Raw genomic sequence first — 21,793 nt, 5'->3', positions numbered from 1 at the left:
TATTCACAAATAACATATTTGTGATGATATTGGACCTCCTTGTTACCTTGCTATTCCAGCCTGTCTTTTTTCTATGTTTTCCGTCTTTCTCTCCACTCAGCCTGTCCCAGTACCATCCCCATCCTAATTTGCCATAACACCAAAATCTTGGTATTGTGGTGGGAGCAAGATGAAGCATAGACCCACAAGAGCTGTCTCACTCTCAGGCTCTTGTTCCCAGTTTCTCAGGGCACACTGGAAACAGTGTTCTCACCAGTCTTGGCTGGCTCAGGATGGTCTTATCACTCTCCAGGTGCAGGCATGGACAGCTCACTCACAGTCTCCACATCACACACCCAGCTAGCCCTGATCTCTGTCACACACCCATCCCCGCCTGGTGTCTGTGTATACTCATGTCAAAGCCAAGTTCACTTTGCAAGGAATGTCATACAGCCTGGTTGCTCCCACTGTAGGGAAAATATCTTGGAGATAGAGCTTATCCTGGCTGGCACTCTTCAACAGGCTGATCAAAGTGGAGAAGGGACAAGTTTGGCATGGACTTTCAGGCAAACAGCCAGAGCTGCTGTCACTGATACTGTCATCTTACCTTGTGGTGGAAGGAGCTGTGAGGAAGGCTGCAATAGCTCAGCGGTCTAGGTCAGGCATGATGCAATTCCCCCTTCTTTCTTCTTGTGCTCTGCAGTGGTGCTGGAGGATAATGATGAAAGTCAAACAGGGCACCACATGAAGGGTAGCAGAGCAGGGTCACACAGTGTAAGTGATGCAGAGGTATCAGGGACTTGTACTGGAGTGGCTGGAGAGTTACTGCAGGGGTTCATGGGAGAGGCGCTGTGCCCAAGGTTGCCCCACACATGCTGTAGCATGGAAGTGGCTGGAAAAGTCTAGAAGTTCCCCAACAGCCAGTACCAGAACACAGAGCAAGCATTGTAACCCTGGGCAGTCCCCAGGACAGATTCGATAGCAGAGGAGACATGGCTGTGGAGATCTTGGCTGGGTTTCTCATAATTGAGAGCAATGTCTTAATTTTTAATGAGACATTGCATTGTGACCAGCACAATTTGTTTGCAATGAGTCTGAGAGTCCCCACAGTGTACTTAGCCCACTTAAAAAAAAAAAAAAAAAAAAAAAAAAAAAGGACTGCAATATAACCGCATACATTGGCAAACAGTACGGTGCCTTGACTTTACAACCTCAGCATTCAGTTCTTCCAGGTCAGAAACATCAGTGTTTCTCCCAAATGCTTGGAATGCGAATTACCTGAGGTGACTTTGTAATATTAGGTGACCAGTGCCAACTTTTAAAGTGATGATAACTATGCCATAGTCCTTGGACTGGCGCTTCAGCCCTCCTCAGTTTGTTTCCATTCTCCTCTCTTTCCAAATGCAAATATATCTCACTTGTCAGATTTCTTTTACAGAGGCGTGTCACATCTCGTGATATTGGAATAAATGGTATAAATGAGTTCTAAGGAATATTGTTCTGCCTTCTTTCTACCATCGTATGCCTGACCTAGCCTCACTTTCACACTGTAAATCTGAAATGAATGTCTGTATGTCAAATCTGGTGCAAGTAGTGACATAGGTACATATTTGAATGTGATAAAGTGATATAATCTAGCAGCTGAACTGTTACTACTGCCTGTGTGCATGCTTGGCAGAGGCATGGATTTATCAGGCTCGAGCTAACCAGAAGCAAAGGGCACAGTTTCACCATTCCTTTAAGTCAGCATAACCTTGTACATCACCATCAAAAGAAACGGCCCTGCTCTGCTCTTGCTGCTGCCTGGTGATGCTCACTTCTGCGCCTCCCTTGTGTTGGACTGGCTTTAATGCAACAACATAATGAAGCAGGTCTGGGCTTTTATTTGACCTCAGCTATCCCAGAACAAATAAAAAGAAATGAGGTGGTTTGTTTCTAAAACAAAATGGTTACTCAACTCTTTATGACTGTACAAACACAACGAAAATGACAACAAGAAGGTAGAAGAAAGCAAGGCTACATCATCTGTAGCAATATAGACATAAAGTTATCATGAACCTTCAGCATAAGGAGGAGACTGAAGTCCTTGTCCCACTGGGGACACAAGCAGCATCACACACAGAATCAATAAGGTTGGAAGGGACCTCTGGAGACCAGCTAGTCCAACCTCCCTGCTCAAGCAGGGTCACTTAGAGCATGTGAGACAGGGTTGTGTCCAGGCGGGCCTTGAAGATCTCCAGAGAAGGAGACTCCACAACCTCTCTGGGCAACCTGGTCCAGTGCTCTGTCACTCTCACAGGGAAGAAATTCCCCATCACACTCGGGCAGAACTTCCTGTGCTTCAATTTCTGCCCATTGCCTCTTGTCCTGTCACACAGGACAACTGAAAAGAGTTTGTCCCTGTCCCCTTGACACCCTCCCTTCAGGTACTTGTACACATTGATAAGATCCCCCCTCAGGCTTCTCTTCCCCAGGCTGAACAGGCCCAGCTCTTGCAGCCGTTCCTCATAGGGCAGATGCTCCAGCCCTCTGATCATGCTTGTAGCCCTATGCTGGACTCTCTCCGGTAGCTCCATGTGTGTCTTGTCCTGGGGAGCCCAGAACTGGACACAGGACTCGAGATGAGGCCTCACCAGGGCTGCATAGAGGGGCAGGATCACCTCCCTCCACCTGCTGCAACACTCTTCCCAATGCACCCCAGGAGACCATTGGCCTTCTTGGCCACAAGGGCACATTGCTGGCTGATGGTCAATCTGTCATCCACCAGCACTCCCAGGTCCTTCTCTGCAGAGCTGCTCTCCACAAGGTCAGCCCCCAGCTTGTACTGGTGCCTAGGGTTATTTCTCCCTAGGTGCAGCACTCTGCACTTGCCCGTGTTGAACCTCACGAGGTTCCTCTCCACCCAACTATCCAGCCTCTCCAGGTCTCTCTGAATGGCAGCACAACCCTCAGGTGTGTCAGCCACTCCTCCCAGCTTGCTATTATCCGCAAACTTTCTAAGGAGGCACTCTGTCCCCTCATCCAGGTCACTGATGATGATGTTGAACAGGATGGGACCTAGGACTAATCCCTGGGGGACTCCACTAGCCACAGGCCTCCAAGTAGACTCCACGCCACTGATGACGACCCTCTGAGCTCTGCCCTTCAGACAGTTCTCAATCCACTTCACTGTCCCCTTGTCTCACCCACACATCCTGAGCTTCTCTAGGAGGATATGATGGGAGACAGTGTCAAAAGCCTTGCTGAAGTCAAGGTACACAGCATCCACTGCTCTCCCCACATCCACTCAGACAGTCATGCCATTAGAGAAGGCTATCAGATTGGTTAAGCAGGCTTTCTCTCTCCTTAGTGAATCCATGCTGACTACTCCTGATCACCTTCTTCTCCTCCATATGCCTGGAGATGACATCCAGAATGAGCTGTTCCATCACCTTTCCAGGGATGGAGGTGAGGCTGACCAGCCTAGAGTTGCCTGCGTCCTCCTTCTTGCCCTTCTTGAAGTCTGGAGCGACACTGGCTTTCTTCCTGTCCTCAGGCATCTCTCCAGTTCTCCAGAACCTTTCCAAGATGACGGAGAGCGGCCTGGCAATAACATCCACCAGCTTCTTCGATACCCATGGGTGCATCCCATCCAGGCCCATGGATTTGTGGATGTCTAGCCTGCCCAGAAGGTCTCTAATCCTACACTCCTCAACCAAAGGAAAGTCTTCCCTTCTCCAGACTTTCTCCCTCACGTCCGGGCTACAGGATTCCTGGGGGCTGCCCTTAGCAGTGAAGGCTGAAGCAAAGAAGGCATTCAGTAATTCTGCCTTCTCTGTATCCCTTGTCACCAGGGCCCCTGTCCCATTCAGGAGCAGGCCCACAGTTTCCCTAGTCCTCCTCTTTCTGCTGATGTATTTGAAGAAGCCCCTCCTGTTGTCCTTGACATCCCTTGCAAGACTCAATTCCAACTGGGCCTTAGCCTTCCTCACAGCATCTCTACCTACTCTGACTGCATTCCTATAATTCTCCCAAGTAGCCTGTCCCCTCTAGTACGTTCTGTGTATTTTCTTCTTCTGTCTGTATTTGGCCAAGAGCTCCTTGCTCACCCATGCAGGTCTCCTGCCCCTTTTGCCGCACTTCTTCCTCATAGGGATGCACTGCTCTTGAGCTTTGAGGAAGTGATGTTTGAATATTAGCCAGCTCTCCCAGACCCCTCTTCCTTCTAGGGCCTTAACCCATGAGACTCCACCAAGCAGCTCTCTGAAGAGCCCAAAGTCCGCTCTCCTGAAGTCCAGGGTTGCAGTCCTGCTTGTTGCCTTAGTTCTTTCCTGCAGGATCCTGAACTCCACCATCTCGTGGTCACTGCAGCCAAGGTTGCCCCCAACCTTCACATCTCTAACCAGTCCCTCTCTGTTGGTAAGGGCAAGATCCAGCCAGACACCCTTCCTCATAGGCTCCTCCACCATTTACGGCAAGAAGCTATCATCAATGCATTGCAGGAGCCTCCTGGACTGCTTGTGCCTTGCTGTGTAGTCCCTCCAGCAGATGTCAGGGTGGTTGACGTCTCCCATGAGAACCAGGGCCTGTGATCATGAGGCTACCTCCAGCTGTCTATAGAAGGCCTCATCAACCTTCTCTTCCTGGTCAGGTGGCCTGTAGTAGACACCCACAACAGTGTCCCCCGTGTTAGCCTGCCTTTTGATCTTTACCCATAAGCTCTCAACTGCCTCCTCCTCCTCCTCACCTAGGCAGAGTTCAATGCATTCCAGTTGCTCTCTCACATAAAGAACAACTCCACCACCTCGCTCTCCTGGCCTGTCTCTCCTAAAAAGCACATAGCCATCCATGGCAGCATTCCAGTCATGTGAGCTATCCCACCATGTCTCTGTGATTGCAATAAGATCATGGCCCTGCGACCGCACACAGATCTCCAGCTCCTCCTGTTTGTTCCTCATGCTGCGTGCATTGGTGTACAGGCATTTCAAAGAGGTGGTCATGCCTGCAGGTTTCCCAGGAAGGGTGTACGGGGGTCTCCCATAGCCATGTCCCAGATGCACATCCCCCGCTGCATGCACCTGTTGGAGGCCCCCAAACCCAACTTGTGTTTCGTTGTCTACCCTGTCTCTATGACACCCCCCTCCTACCTAGTTTAAAGCCCTCTTTACTAGGCTGGCCAACCTGTTTGAAAAGGCAAATGTACCCCGCTTGGTGAGGTGAATCCTGTCTCTCCCCACCAGTTGTTGATTTTCAAACCATGTTCCATGGCCATAGAATCCAAAACCCTGTTGCCAACACCAGCAGCGTAGCCAGTTGTTGATTTGGAAAATCTTCCTACTCCTCCTTCCATGCCTCTTCCTAATCTTCAGGAGAGGACCACCTGGGCTCCCAGACCCTTGATCACTGGGCCCAAGGCCTTGAAATCTTCTTTGATTGGCTCTAGTTTGTTCTCTGTATCGTTAGCACCCACTTTTAAAGAGCAGCAGAGGGTAGTAGTCTGATGAGCAGACAAAACATCTTGTATCAAAACACACAACACTAGCTAGAACAGTATGAAGTTATCCAGCCTACATACAGCAGTGCTGCTTATACTCTGCTTGATATTTCCCAGCAGCAACATAAAGCCATTTATTTTAACTCATCCTTTCATTAGCTATAATCCTTGTTGCATATATTATTCATAGAACAATATGAATCCAACAATATATTTTGGTGGCCTTTTTAAACGATCCTCCAATCAATCTTTCTTACCTTTTTTTCTTCTTACTCTTTAAACCAAGGTTTTTCAAATTAATTTTCTACTAAGCCTCATTTCATTCCACTTTGTATAATCTAGTATGTATGGAGCAGAACAACAAGGAAAATATTCATTTTATATGCAATCAGATGGAAGTGATATATCCATATCTTTTATAGATGGCTTTAATTTTCTCTGTAAAAGTATCTTATCACTCTAAAACCCTTTGCAAAGCTGAAATGTATTTCTCCAGGATGAAAATTTAAACTACTGAAGCATCAGCATACCTGGTGGCAGTTCTTACTGCTTTTTACTGTATTCTAGCTTGTTAGAGCTAACCATGCTGGTACGCAAAAGTATTATTAGGCTTACTAAAAGTCAGAGAGATCTGAACGTAGATCTATAGCAAAACTATAAATGAAACTGAGACCATCTGCTTTTCAGTGATATAATCTGACTCCTCGAGGCATCACAGTCTGGTAGGCATAGAATGGCCATGCAGTTGAGGTCCTGCTCCACTGCAGCACATCTAGTGTGGTCTTGGGCAAGTCATTTTTACAATGTGCCTATATTCTCTGAAGTAAAATATTACTAACACTTTCTGAAAGTTCTCTAATACGCAAAAATAATATTTTTGGCTCTTTTGACCTTTTGAGAATAATTTCAATTAGATAACCTCCTTCAGTTATTTCTGAGTCAAGTACTTGCTTTCTAATTGAACTAAAGAGTTGAAGTGATTGGAAATGTATAGTGTCCCTAAATTAGTTGTTCCAAGCTTTAAATACAAACCTGAACTTTAGCCTAAATTTGTCTAAATCCACCCTATTAAACACTAAGATACTGTTTGTTATTACAAAAATATTATTTGCATAGATTCTTGATCATCATACTCCAGTAATTCTTAAACCTTCAATGTTTAGTATAATAAAACTCCAACCACATATACTATAGAGAATGAATTTCTTTGAGCTCTAAATGCGAGAAAGTTTTTTTCAAAATTCAAATTATTTTCATATGCCTTTCAGTTTCTTAACCTGTCACCCTGGATCTCTTCCATTTCAGGAAATACTTTCTTACATGTTGCTACTGAAATGATCTCCTGTAAATCACTTGTAGCAGTCAATGTAAGCCACAAACCCAGAGGTGAAAAGAATCTAGCCTTCTTTGGGAAATAATGACCTCATATAGTTAATTGCCCACCATAAAAATGTCTTCATTGCACTTTTTTTTTTTTTTTTTTTTTTTTTTTAACAACAGTAATCATGGTTTTTATGTGCAAAGTGACTGTCAGGAAGGAATCTTAAGCCACTGAGGCACAGACAGCCAAGGTAATTTACTCTGGCCACCAGCCACAATTGCTCAAAGGGTTTGGATAATTTGGCATTTGGAAGAGGGTACTAAAAATTAAAGATACCATTTCTGAATGTCTCTTTTTTTCAGTGTCTGACCTTGTACTGAAATGAGCCCCTTGATAATTAGGCTTTGTTTACTTCAGTCCAAGCAGGATAGTCCACTCCAACGGATTCCCTCCCTCTTCCAAATGCTTACTGATAGCTGATCCCAAGCCCTGAATATTTTAATCCTGGGAAGAAGATAATGAAGGAATTGACTTAGAAAAAAAAGTCTTCGGTGTGTCCCCTCCCCCCCGACACACACACACACACACACACACACACACACACACACACGGGCAATTTTGTGTCCCTAAGTTTGTTTCTTCTTTTCTCGTAACCTGTTGGTAACCTTTGTTTTTCACACAGTAACTATTCTTCCTTTTCCTCCTCCTCCTCACTGTTAATAAGAATTTATGGTCTATCTCTGTTAGATTCTAGGTCATGTTCTCCCTGTTCTCATCCCCTGAATCTAATTCACAAAGGCTTTTGATTAGCTCTTCTCTTCTTTCCTTTATCCCACCTTATATTTCTCAACACCCTCAGGTCCCATCTGCTCTCTTTAACTCTACCAACATCTCCCAGATGATGTCAGTTTAGCTAGGATTGCAGTGGTAAGAAAAGTCTCCTTGTCTGGAGAATGTCACCCCTCTTGTGCAAAAAACTAATTAACTGCTTGCCCTCTTTGCCTACATTCTGAGAAAGAGTAACCAGGATTGATGTAGGAATTAGCTCCATCACTGAACCTCTGTTTGGTACTATTTTTTTTCACAGAAGACATATGGAAGTTGTATATCATGGATCCCTGATGGGTGTCTTTTTATTAATCTTAGTCTCACTATACCAAGGAAGTTGCCATTTTTTTTTTCAAGTCTTCCTTTGTTAGACTCTCAGGGCTAGGAGAGGCTGCAGGGGTTCATATACACATTAGTTTTTCCAAGATAACCAAGCAATCCTGTACAGATGGTTCAAGTCTGCCCTTCTGCTTCACACCTGGCTTTCCTACAGAGGACATCATCCCTCCACAGAGGGATCAGGTCGTAAGACCACACCTTGCCTCTCTGTGTGCGTGTGTACACGTGTAGTTTTAATTCTGCAATCCTAAACTATTTTTCTAAGTGTGTAGCTACTGGACAAAGTACAGAAAATAAGTATATATTTTCAAGGTACTAAAATGAAGTAACTTACAAATGGTTTTCTCTACAAAAGAAAACTGAAAGCTCTACCAGCGGCGAGTAGATCAATGTCTGATGACTGCAGTACTGAGTTGTCTTTGCCACAGAAAACAGTTATCTGACAGAGCTAGCATTTTTTGTAGACTAAGATACATGAACAAACTGTCAGATGATCCACGATAAATGTTCAGATGTGTTCTCTTCGCCTACAGGAAAGGATAGCATTACATGAATGAGAGCATTTTTTATGTTAACTGCCTTAAATTAAGAGATAGATTAAGAGGGGACAGTTACCACAGATCAGCTGAAAAGCAGTAACTTGTCTGATCTCTAAGGTATCTCTTCAACCAAAAATTAATTCTTTTGCTGCACCTCAACTGAGGAAAAAAAAAAGAAAATAGTCCTTTTCCTATTCCTCCCAATGAATTTGTAATTCATTGGCCCTAGCATGCTGAAGTAAAAGACAGTGTAATTATTTTTTCCATATCTACAACTGTTGTGCCCAAAGTCTTTTCAGCTAAGGCAAGTCTCCCAGGGACAGAAAGAGTGTGGCAATGTCACTGCCTGACTGATAGCACAAGCCATAGGCTGCATTAGGATTCAAGTTTTCTTTAAAAATATGTGAGGGGAATTGACGGCCTCAGTTTGGGAATCTCAAAATATTGATCTTTGATATGAAATGGCCGAAGGTCCCAGCAAGTACTGCTTGTACTTCACAACAGAGATATAGCTTAAGTTTGCTCCTTCTCCCCGGCTTTTCCTCCTTACCAGATGCAAGTTGGAGGTTTCTTTTCCCACCCAGCTGGGAATTCAGTTTTACAAGGTGAGAGCAAGGCTCTTTCTCTCATAACTTCTCTTAACTAAGGCAGGAAATGTCAGTGCCTTTCTTTTAAAAGGATAAAACAAACAGATGAGAATGTAAAAAATATAAGTGATGTATTAGAGCTGTCAGGCTCTAATCACTTTTTCTCCAGCAAAAGAAGAAAAACACAAAGATCCTCAAGAAACTACTGGGCAGCATGCATTACCTTGCCAAGAAAAGGCTAGTTATTGCAAGTCCATCCTGTTGAACAAGATGGGAATAAGCCTTTAAGTGGAAAGAGTGAGCACAACTTCATCTAATCGCTTTGTTAGCAAGCAGAATATGATACTAATATCTCATAGTGGCTGAAGAAAAGTCAAGATAAATGCACAAAGTCAGTTATTTAAGAAGAAACAGTGGAAAACATGAGCCTTGAAATCCACAGGGATATTTATGAGACTTCCACAGAGCAATACAGCTGTAGTAGATGGAACAGATTTCAGTAAAGACTGTATGGTTTTATGCTGGTGCTATAGGACTAAGGAGAGAACTGTTCATAAACAGCTCACTAAAATGTGCAGTATAGCTTCTGCATCAGCAGAACTCATCATATCAGTAATTAAGAGCATATGATTGCATCTGGATCTAAGGATCAACTGCAAGGACAGACAATTCAATGCTGCTGCTGCTAAGAAAAGCTTGGTATCTAATGTAGCAACCACATTGCAAATGAAAGAAACCAAAGTGTATATGTTCATTTCCATAGAAATGCTTTGCGTTTCCATTCTATGTAAAAGATTACTAACCTAAGAATTCTTCTTGAAATTGCCTATGAAACTGCAACATTTAAGTCATCCAGATAGGATGCTGAATTTCAGGGGATCATATGAACTTATTTCAGTTGAGTGATGGCTTCTCATTCAGAACATTCATCAGCTCTCCAGATTTTCTGAATGTGAGTGCTCAGCCTTCTCTAAAAGGTGTACCCTAAGAAGCATCTCAGATTGAGCATTCAAAAATTAAGTTATAGAGCACCACTAGATTTTGAAAAACTGATCTAAGTCTTACCTCTGTCTTCCTCCTAAAATGTTACTATATTCCCAGAACTAAAGTGTCTCGTCACTTCTAATGTTGCTGTGCCACAGAGAAGAGCAGTCTCAGGTCCCATCTTCTACAGGTAGGAAAACACACAGATGGGCAGAGTGCCTTACCTAAGGCAAGGGTAAATGCCAGGCTTGGTAAGACTGGAGTCCAGCATCCTCCCCCGTCTAAACTAAGGCCCTAATTTCCTTTATATCCTATGCCTTGTGTAATGATTACTGAATTTCTCTATGCTATTCTCCAAAGCTGTAATCTGATTACAGAGTTTCTGTTCAAACTTTCTTGTGATAACGACAACTAAAACCTTGATATCATTGTTTAAATTTATCCATCTGAAAGCTTCAGCTGAACATTATTATTCTAGTAAGAGTTTCTCTAGACAGGTTTGATGAAATTAACTAAAGAGCCACAAATGAAGAATTTAATCAAGATTAATACCTGCATTGTTAAGGGCTGACAACGTGGATGAATATACTGATGCTTTCATCTATTAAATCTTTTGATCCTAAAAAATAACTAGGATTCTGGCCCCAGTTCTGTTTTGATGAGTGAGAGTGAGCAAGCTTTAATTTGATGGGAAAGCAGGCTTTTTCTTAACACTTCTGCCCAAAGATAGGAGATGAAGTCTACCTGCAGAATCATTGGGTGCTCTGCAGAGATCCTGATGCTGTAGAGATCTTGGATTTAGAGTCTGTGTTTCTAAAAGAACATCAATCCCTGAACAGTGGGTTATTAATTACATTGGAGGAGCATCTGCATCCTCCAGCTTGTGGCCAGTGTTGGGAAGCAGCAAGAGCAGGGCTGCTCCCTAGAGAAAGTACAGTCCCACCACACCTGATCCTGACAAGCAGAGTGGAGTGGTGACAGCAGCAGGTAGTATCAACAGTCCAGTGATTATCAGGCAAAAGCAAGGGAACAAGGCATGTCCAAGGTCAGTCCAAAGTAAATGGGGTTCAAGAATGGGGATGGAGACTGGCATCACCAAGGCATCACTGGGGAAGGGAGTGATGGTCCAAGCTGAGCTGAAATGGGACTCCTGGGCCATTAGCAGGGTGCAGAGGAGGCCCTTTGCTCGTCAGGGCCATTAACAGCTGTTAGTGCCCTCCAGGCCTGACAGCCAGGGCATGAAGCAAGTCCAAAGCCTCTCAGAACCTGTTGAGCTAGAATCTCAATTAAAGTACAATTTACAGGTTTCCTTACACCACAATTTCCATCTTTCATAACTGGTGGATGAATTTAGTTGTCCCTCCCTGAGCGTGGTGCCAATAATCCCCTTCTACCAAAACCTTCCAAGCAAGCATGGAGCTTCCTTTCTTCATGTATAGGATATGTACATCTGCTCTTCTTACAGCATCTTGTCATTGTCCTCATTCCAATCTGGCACAGCCACATCATCACTGATGAGGTGAAATCACAGTGTGAGCAGCAGGGGATTTCAGGAACAAAACTGGGGAACTGAAAAAAAGTGAGAAAGTGAAGAATTGAGCAGACAGAGCTCGGACACGCAGGGAGAAGTACTGAGTATGTTTTGGAGGCTGTCACTTTTGTCTTCCAAATACATCTAGTAGCTGATTTGAAAATACTGACAAAATTTTTTTCCCTTTCCACCCTGCAGTGTTTAAGTCCTCTCTCTCCAAGTTAAAGAACAGACATACAAACCAGTGCTGACAGACAGCTAAAGACAGAAACCTTTGGCAAGGAAAAATGGAAAGGAGAAGCTGAAGTCAGAGGTATAGGTAACACCTACTGCTGGAGAAAACATCTTTCCTGATGAATGACCTACTTTATCATGTTTCTGGCCTCATCTAGTCTATTCTTTTTTTCCTCAGATGTTTTGAACTCCATGGTGATGTTAAACCAAGTACTGTGTAGCCACATTTTAATGGAGGAATGGAAACCTCTGATTATAAATGTAGAGAGAACAGGGGAAAAGGAACAAAATCGAGGAGCTGAGAACAGGACTGCTCAAAAATGGCAATAAAAGGTTCTGAAGATGAAGGACTGGGATCTTCAATCTTTTTCTCTGTATCCCTCAAAACTATGTGAATTACTGAGCAGAAACTATAGCCAGACCATACTGACACTGTGAATTGCATTCTGGGATTTAAAAGCATATTCAGCCTCCCTACAGCACTGCAAGCTTTTGCTTTTCATTGGCTTGCATAGGAAATCATAACCAAGGTAACTAATCCAGGACTTTTTGGAAAGTGTTACACACACACAATCACAAGTTAATGTGTGTCAATCAGTCCCCAGGGTTCAAGCCGCACTGACAGCTGCTGATATTTTCACAAATAAAATTTCTGCCAGTCTCCACCATTAATGGTCATACTTCTTCTTTTACAGCATTTTTGAGCAGTGGCTAAGAAGACACAGGCCCCTGCGAGAAGTTTACCCAGCAGCTAATGCGCCTATTGGGCACAATCGAGAAAATTACATGGTCCCCTTTATCCCTCTTTACCGAAATGGAGAATTTTTTATTCCATCAAGAGAGCTGGGTTATGACTATGAGTATCTGGAAGAACCAGGTAACATTACAATTTTAAGTAAATGTCAAATTTGCTGCTTTCTACATGAACTATGTCTGTGGAATTATAAGATTAAAAAATCCTCAATAGTTTTATTCCTGATTTTTCCCTGAATATATTCCTACTTGTTTTCGTGTTTCCGGTCTTACTATATGTATAATCAATATGATACTATCTGAAAAGTGCAAAACCAAAATTAGTAACTGACATCAATCCTACCTATTCTGTCTGTGCTGTGTAACTACACAGACTCATTAAGAGCAGATTTTGATTCAGTGAATCAGCATGTGATCAGAGCTAGGGAGAAAAAGGATTGGATTTTGAGACTGCTATTTGCCCAGGGATGCTGTGCAACAGAGATGGAAACCAGTGGGATTTTCAGATTCTGGACTTTGTTTGATGGACAGGCAGATCTAAAGCTCTCCTTTTGGTTTACAAAAGCAATCAGTTTGATCTCCTAAGTACCTGGAGCAAAATTCACCTCTACCAAAGGACAACACAAGGTCTGTGCCACACTTAAAACTAGGTGATCCACTGACCTTGTGCTTGCCCTATGGTTATTTATATAGAATGAAATTGAATCATTTATGATGCTTTTTTGTTGAATCAAATGGATTTTGCACTGTTTGCTAAGGGTTTTGACTTGCATTGTTGTTTCATTTTGACTTGAGTGCTTCAGCCATCCTCTCAAGCACAGTGAGAAGGTCTTGGGTTCAGAGTAGGGGACTTCATAATTTCACTTTGGCAATGTACCCAAGTACTCTTATCTAAGAGAAGGGATGCTTTACTTTAAAGATATAAAGTTGTCTGGACAGAAGTTTTCTTAGATGCTCTGGCTCAATCCATTATAAAAATGGACCACTGGAATGATTAGACACCTCTCTGATGTTCAATGCTATCAAAATCTATCCTGGATTTGAGACGGAGTTTTCATCTTTGCAAAACATCATTGGCAACTGAATGAGTAGGTTACTGGTATGTTTACTTTTCATGATTGAAGTAAAAACTTTCTGTGAAAACATCTATTAAGTTAAAAGGCAATTGAGAGCTGAAGGTCGAGTAACTGTATAGCAAAAGCACCAGAGACATTTTAGCAAAACTACATTCTAATTGCTTTTTCATCTTTATCAGATAATAACAGTTCCCAGGGCACCTCTGCTTTTATGAAAGAGTTTGCTTAAAGATGAGGATGCATGGTTCTGCACGCCTGATAATCTATCCAAATGTACATTCAGCTTGTTCATTCGATTCTCTGATTAAGTAAAGTACGGTTTGTGATTTACAGTCATCCAGAAAACATGTTTTTATGATTATTTTATGTATAAGGAAAGGAATCAATAACTTACATGAATAACTGCTAACGTCATTTCATACTACAACACAGAGACAGAAGTCAGTATTTCTTCTAACTTGACATACACAATTTGACCAACCCCAATATTATTCAAACGGAAAATAATCTCAAAAACTCTTAAAATATAATCTCAAAATTAATATTTTGGTTTCATTATTAATCATCTTTCTCCTTTATTCAGATTTCCATATTTTTATTTTGATCATGACTAGAAAAATACGTACCTATTTTTAATGAAATGTGCTAGGTTCCTGAAATCCCATGATACGATGTATAATCTTACCATTAAAAAAATGCCAAGTATCATTGACAGTCAGAAATAGTGAGGACTGAACCGGTACTGCAAAAGTAAGTAGTAACTAGTTACACTTAACAATCCAGTTCTGTTGCCTCCTGGTCTCTTCACTCTTCCTAGGGGAGCATGCAGTGCTTAGAAAATGAAATTGTTATTAAAATCTGCCCATGTTCTTAACACAGACATAAGGAAAGTAGCTCTTTAATTATTTGAAAGATCAACACAAAGAGTGAAATTCAACCTCATTTAGTAAGCCTAGATAATCCTTGGATGTCGCTCAACTTCTTGCTAATCTCACTGAGAGGAAAAGAGCTTAAGCTATTTCTCATCCAAAGGAAAGAATGGGTTACAAATGGAAAACGGTCTAGAATTTCAAAATGTAGATAAGGATTTTCTCAGTATTTCAGTGTCTAAATACAAACTTTTCTCTGAATACGAATACCAGGTTCTTGTTAAGAGTAAATAGGAAATTCTTGGTAGAGGAGCTGAAGAAGGAAAGCCTGCCTCCAGCATACTCATGGCAGAACAGAAACATGGGCCTGTGAGTGGCAGCCAGGAATTACAAGGTGTGCAGGAAAAAGTTACAAAGGTAGAAAAAATAATAGCAGTGAAGATCTAGATGGATGAGCATAGGCAGAATTTCTGCAGATCTTCCTAATGAGGAGGAAGGGTAAAAACAGAGGAATAGGAATGGGTAGAATGAGCAATGAAAAAATAAACTAGGTTTTGTTTGGTTATAAAGTGAGTAACTGGAGAAAAGCAACGAAGGCAGCAGTTCTGGGTTAAAGTACAGCAATTTGTAGTTCCATACAGAGCATTATGAGGCTGGTTACAAAATATAAAAGTGGGAAAGGATCCAATGAGAAAATGGTATTTTATTGCTAAAGGATACTGTTGTTTTCCCCTGGGGAAGAAGTTGATGCCTAGAGCCCTTTTTCCTACTTAAAAACAAACCAGTGTGGGAGAGTATATGGATATTTTACTTGCAGCTTCATTTATTTTTATACGTATGACAGCCTTGAAACAGAAGTGGTCACAAACAGTATATACAGAAATCCATCCTTCAGGAAACAAAGACATGTCAGAGTCTAATTGGCTGGGTGCTGACTTGAGCAGAAACTGAAGCAGACACCCAGCTCTTCCTGACATGGGAACCGTGAACTGTAAAAACTAATAAAATGACATGGCTTGCTGAGGACGAACATTTGCTGGCATCAATAAAAAGGATTTGGAAGATTAACGGCACCACCTAGCAATGGTTGTCAAAACAATATTCTATTGCAGGAGTTATTCCAAGCATTTGCGTTGAATGCTCTGGACTAAGTCTTTTTAATTTTTTCCTTCAGATATAGGAACACATAAAACCATAGACACAGCCTGAATTTTCCTCAGAAACTCTCCTTCTCTTAGTGGGTACAATCTGACAACACCTGCAAGTGTGGCTGGATGTTTCACATTTTTTGAAAGAAAAAAGGCAGCTACCTAATTATAAACCCAGGAATCTAACCATCAGCTGCAATTTTTGAACATCTTAATCAGGGAGCTTTGACACTGAGGGCAAAGCAAGGCTAATAGCAGTGTGATTATAATGTAGAGGGCTGGGAGTGGAGCTGCCCTGGCCGGTTGTGCATGGGTGTGTTGCAGAAGGAAAACCCAGATCCAGATTCAGATGGTAGCTCATTTCTATTAATAGATCTTCGGCAATTTTGTTGCAAAATGAGAGCCAGGCAATTAGAAAACATAGAAACTGGCAAATAAAATAGATACCAAATGGCACTGTACTATGATGGGGGGGTTCTGCTGAATCTCTGCATGCAGGAGCATGTGCTGTTGGTACAATGTGAAAGGGCGTTTTGAATTTAAGACTATAAAATAATGAAATATGCATTAAAATGTGAATGCTGGGGTAATAGAATGCAATTAAAGGTGGGAGTACTTGCTAAAGACTGGGATATGCTGACTTTGTGAAACACTTGACAAAAAATATTTTTTTTTATAAATAAAAGATGAGAAGAGAGCATGCTGGTCCTGGGGTTTTCCTCAGGCAGAGATAAGGAGGTGTAGAATAAGGTCAATTAAAAAATAAAGAAAGAACCAAGAAAACAGGATGTAAAAACATATTCTTCAGAAAGCAGAGTGCAAGCAGACAGTTTGGCTATTATGAAAAGATGCTTAGTGGAGGAAAATAGACATGGTTTTTAAATCTGCCTGTTTGTTGCTTTGTTTCCTCCTTTTCCCTTGAGGCCTAGGAAATCATCTTTCAGTGAATTATTAACACCCGAGTAGCACGTAATGTGATGGTGATGCATATCAGGTATCCTATAGCCAGATTTCACCTCCTTTTTGAGAGATTCATATAAGCAAACTGTGAAAGAGCAGTTATCAAGTGCAAGTGTTAACTCAGGTTATCCAGTAACAACAACCGCAACAACAACAACAACAACAACTTGTGTTGCTCTGTAAATATACCCAGGAATATTTGATTTCTCTCCTTTCAATACACCAAAGTAATCCATTTCTGCCTGTAATCCACTCTGCGGATGTGTCAGCACTGCCAGTGAGTGGGTGGGAATGCACAGCAATGCTACTGTGCAGAAGTAAGAGGCAGGGAAGACTGTAGCCAACTTCAGCACTGAAAAGTGGATTATAAAATTGATTATAACATGCAGAAAGGGTCTGATGCTCACCATTTCCAGAGATAGCCACACAATGAAGGGAGGCAGCAAGGGGATGAATCATAGCTTCCCGAGCTGCCCACCTTAGATTTAAGACAGGACTGAAGAGGAGCAGCTTGAATTTACACCAATAGATATTGCGGTTCTACCATGCACAGCTCATTAACACTCTTTGCACAGAGTCTCTTGCAGTCCAAATATAGTGGACTGTGATTGAGCATCTTCTCCAGACTTTCTTCCATGATTATGGAAAGCCTTAAACTGTAAGAAGACAACATTATGAAAGATTTTCCACCCTAGTGAAGTTTGTGGGAGCTGTGAACTTCTCATCATTGCAGGGACAAGTGGTCCTCTGTAAGGATAGACTAAGGATGTCCACAATTTGAAATCTCTCCCAGCTTTTTTGATTACAGAAGTCTCAGTGATCTTTCCCATGATCAGCCAAAGAGACACAACATACGAACCACCCACACCAAGCCAAGGAATGACAACAACCAAATATAAAGTACTGTCTTAGCAGGGTGAGAAAAACAAATCTGCAGTCCTGAGCTAGATAAGTTTGTGTTGCCTGAAAGTTTACTTTAAAATCTGGTGCTCATTAATTACACAGATTAGGGGAAGAAAAACACACCAAATGGAATGGTAAGTCTCTGCCAGCATGCCAGTGAAGTGTATGGCAATTAATGAATGAGAGGATATTTGTTTTGTTTGTTTATTCAGCTAGGCAGATGTTTTATTTCTAATTTGTGAAATTTACCCTGGAAGGCTTTGCCATCACCTTAGTTTTCATAGAAGGAATATAGGAAATAGGTACATACTATTTACAATTCTTTTTAAATATTAAGGTGGTTTTGCTCATCCCTGGGATCCATTATATCAATAACATAATTTGAGATCACCACAACAGGAAGATCTTTGGATGCCCAGGAATAGATTAGCTGTAACATGTTCCTTCTGTTTTAATTATGGAGGAAAAGTCCGTATTATTTCCAAAAATATATGAGACACACATGGCTTCACTCTAAAATTACACTGTTGTGTACTGTTGTAACATCAGTAACCTACACAAAATGGACTAATCAGTGATTTGGTGATTAATAGTAAGAAATTATTTGTTGTTGAGCTAAAAATCTCTTTGAGAAGAAAGAATTTCAAGAGCTGAATGCCAGGACTGTGGCTGGGGTTAATTACTGTCATTTTTCTGTGGGCGAGAGTAAGATAAGGGATTTCTTGGTATTAGTCACAAATGGAAGGCTAGAGATCAAACACTGACAAAACCTAGGTTCCTCTTGTTTTGTCATGAAGTTATTGTCTGGGAGGGTTGTTTTAATCAATGTTCATGGCACCTTCTGGGGAGGATGACTTCATTTGACTCAAAACACAAATGGCTCCCACAGAGCGGCCAGGTCCTCTACACACTCTCTTAATGCTTTTCCCAGGTAACCATCAGCAAACCATCGCCGTACTCACAGGTCTAGCACTGGCAGAGACTAAAGCATTATGGCAATGGAGTCCTTGAAATCCCAGTTTGCAAGATTTCTGCTGAGCAGGAAGGCTGGCCAAGCTCACGGGTCCGGGAACAGTCATAGGTTTACTGTTGTGTTACAGTCATACGTTTGCAGATTATAGGGAGCCCTGGGATATTCCATTCTCCGGCGCCCCAGAGTTACCATGGTAACTTTAAGATGGGGATGCCAAACATCTTTTGCACAGCAAAAAGAAGCAGAAAACAGACAGTAAGTGGCTGTTGGCTTCAAGTTAATTACAGGAATTGTGTTCAGAGAGCAAGAAAGAGGTATCTTTTACTGAATATCAGGGATATAAAAAAACGGATTAGATTAATCCCTTCTGAAAGGACCTGCCATGAAATGCGACTTATGTCTCAAAGTCATGTTACTTTTTACCAAGGAGAAGATAGCTCAGAACTCCAATTAATACTGATGGAGGAGAGAGATGGTTGAAGGACAAAGTATGGATTTAAGAAGTCACTTATAAATCCCTCATATCCCAGATAAAGTTCTGCAAGGAGAACTTTGTGGCAGTATATAACTATCAGTTAACTATCCATTTTATGTCTAATTCAGTCTTGTTTATAATATAACCATAAAAGAGGTAGGTTAAAAAAATGTTGAGGTTACGAAGTCAAGCATGAAAAGTTAAAATTTCCAACATTAAACTTGTCCATACAGTCACAATTCACTCTCCAGCCTTATATGTATGCACTATCTTTAATTACATGCTATTTTTCCCCAGACTTCCACCTCATTCATTGCACAGCATGGACAGAATTCATTAAAAATCAGATATCCCTTTCTCCTTAATTTTGGTTTTCTCTGTTAAGTCGTAGGTAGCCAAATGTATGATTTATTGCCCACTCTTAAAACACTTTCCTGAAGACGTTTCCTCTTACACTTTTCCTTTGGTGTCTACCACTGCAGCAGCTGAGTCCTGAAGAAATATTAATTTATATTTGCAATACAAAGGATTTGACTGGCTAGTGCTGTCCTCATTTGACAGACAAGAAATGATGAGGTGCCTTGTACACAGATGCTTGTGGAGTTCACTCTGAAATATTAAGAACCTAAATTTTTGATAATTCTTGGTGTTATATAGCATTTATATGTCTACTGCAGTTAGAAGCAGAAGGCTGAATGGGCAGACTGTGGCAAAACCAACCTCAGAATACAAAATTGCAAAACAAGAACCAAAGAAATAGGAACCACACTTCCCAAAAGCAAAGTGGAGTTGTAGGGGCAAAGCAAACTATATTCAGGCTAAACTGGAATTGTATCTCAAAGAGTAATTCAGACATCAAGTGTTAAGGATTGTTTAAGGGTGCCCAAACCAATATCATCTTCTCAGAGCACAGTGCATTCAAAAGCACATGGTCAGAAGCACCATGCTTCAAGGAGATACATGGAGGTCACTTTTCTCTGCACCAGTGAAACTAGGAGATGGACAAGGAGACATTCTGGGAGTGTACCACACTAAAAGTGGTCGAGTACACCTACAGGAGTCCAGCTGCGTGACCATTATTCAAAAGAAAACCACAACCTTCCCATAGATGTCCCCTTTTCTTATCTTAATAGCTAGTTACAGATAGTATATGGGAGATGTGGATTCCAGATCCCACTTGTTCTAATGGGACACATACTCCCATTTCTTACATACAAGCTAGCAGGCTGTGGGGTGCGTTGTGAAGAGGTCACACAGTGAAGTGAAAGCCCAGTATGACAAGGTTTTCATAACTCGTTGGGCCATAGCAAGAAAGTCATACTCTTACAGGAAAGCAAGGAGGTAGCTGATTCTCTAACCAGAGAGAAGCTTTCCTGGAAAGCCCTCCTCCCCCCGCAAAGAAAGAAAGTTCCACCTCTTTCTTCAGGAGTTTCTGGTGTGGAATGTGCCAGAGAATGGTTGTCTACTGCCACTCCCAGCCCAAGAGACATCAAATGAAACAAGCAGGTGGCAGGTTCAAACCAAGTGAAAGGAGGTGGCTCTTCACACAGCATGTAGTTAAGAAAATGACTTCTTTGGTCCAAGAAGTTGTGATAAACGTTCAAAGAGCAGTTGGACAAGCTGTTGAAAAGAATAAAAAAATCCAGTAGTGACTGTTACGTATGAGGACACCATCCTGGTTCAGGAAATCCCTGAGCTGCAAGCTGGTGGAGACTGGAAGAGTATTTTGTGAAAGGATCTTAATATGTTTGACCTGCTCTTAAACTCTTCTCTAGTACTCTACTTTGGTTGCTGCTGGAAGGATGCTGAGCTAGTGGGACCCTTGGCCATACTGCATCAGTCTGTTCTTGTGTTACATTCTCACAGTTTTGATAAAACCATAGAAAATGCTGGGAACAGTAAACTCTGTTCCTGTCTTTGTGTTAAAGATGGGAAAATGTAAACTCTAAGGACTGAAGAGATCTGTTTAAAACTATTTGTGACCTTCAGGCAATTTTCATCAATGTAATGTCTTTTTTTCACTTTGAGTCTTACAGTATTAGCCATTACATAATTACTGGCCTCTATAAACTACCTATACATTATGTATGTAAAAGGATCTTTCTTTTTCTGTTTTTTTTTTTTTTTCCCCAGCACTTGGTTCTTTCCAGGACTTTTTAATACGCTATCTTGAGCAAGCTCGTCAGATCTGGGCCTGGTTACTAGGCGCAGCTGTGATTGGTGGCATAATTACTGCTCTGCTCACAGGGATCGCTCTCGCCTGCAAGAAGAAGAGAAGAGGAACTTCTGCAGAGATACAGCCTTTACTCATAGAAAGCGAAGATTACAATAATATATCTTATCAGTCCAATTTATAAAAGCCTCTGGTAATCCAGTGGAGTTACTAAGGTGCTAATCAAGCATGCAGGGTTTGATTCAGGTTTACGAATATGTTGTTGAGGTGTGCTGCATAAGCAAGCTGGACAGTATTGTTCATTATGTATCTTGTAACCTCCAGTGTTGTAGTATATTATCAGATTCACCCCTAAAAAATTTCCCAGGTCTGACATAAGTTACCATACCACCCAAGGAACCACGTATTTCCCACTTCAGTGCTTGATTAAATGATGTTCCCACAAAACCAGACCGTCTCCACTCTTTTACTTGCTTTCTTACAACTGCAAGCTGCAATCCCACAGCCCAATGCACGTGAAGAAATGCATAGGGCACAGGTAGGTACATGGATTCAGAGAGAGGTGCCTGACTGCAAGATCAGTGCTACACTGTGTTGTACAGAGCCTTTTGCGTTAGTGAGAGAAATGTGCTGTGCCTCCAAGTACAG

The 21,793-nt window shown here is 41.8% G+C and overlaps 1 protein-coding gene across 1 annotated transcript in view; it reads left to right on the top strand.

Moving 5' to 3' along the window:
* The window catches only part of TYR (tyrosinase), a 55,809-nt gene extending 34,480 nt beyond the window's left edge, over positions 1 to 21,329 (top strand). The window contains exons 4-5 of the mRNA XM_062577999.1: positions 12,511 to 12,692; positions 21,106 to 21,329. Of these exons, the coding sequence (XP_062433983.1) occupies positions 12,511 to 12,692; positions 21,106 to 21,329 (406 nt within the window). The remainder of the gene's footprint in view (positions 1 to 12,510; positions 12,693 to 21,105) is intronic.
* Positions 21,330 to 21,793: the final 464 nt, after the last annotated feature.

This window comes from Rhea pennata, chromosome 1, assembly GCF_028389875.1.
Source record: "Rhea pennata isolate bPtePen1 chromosome 1, bPtePen1.pri, whole genome shotgun sequence".
Lineage (NCBI taxonomy): Eukaryota > Metazoa > Chordata > Aves > Rheiformes > Rheidae > Rhea > Rhea pennata.
The sequence above is the reverse complement of the archived record's forward strand: the minus strand, read 5'-3'. Positions and strand labels throughout refer to the sequence as shown.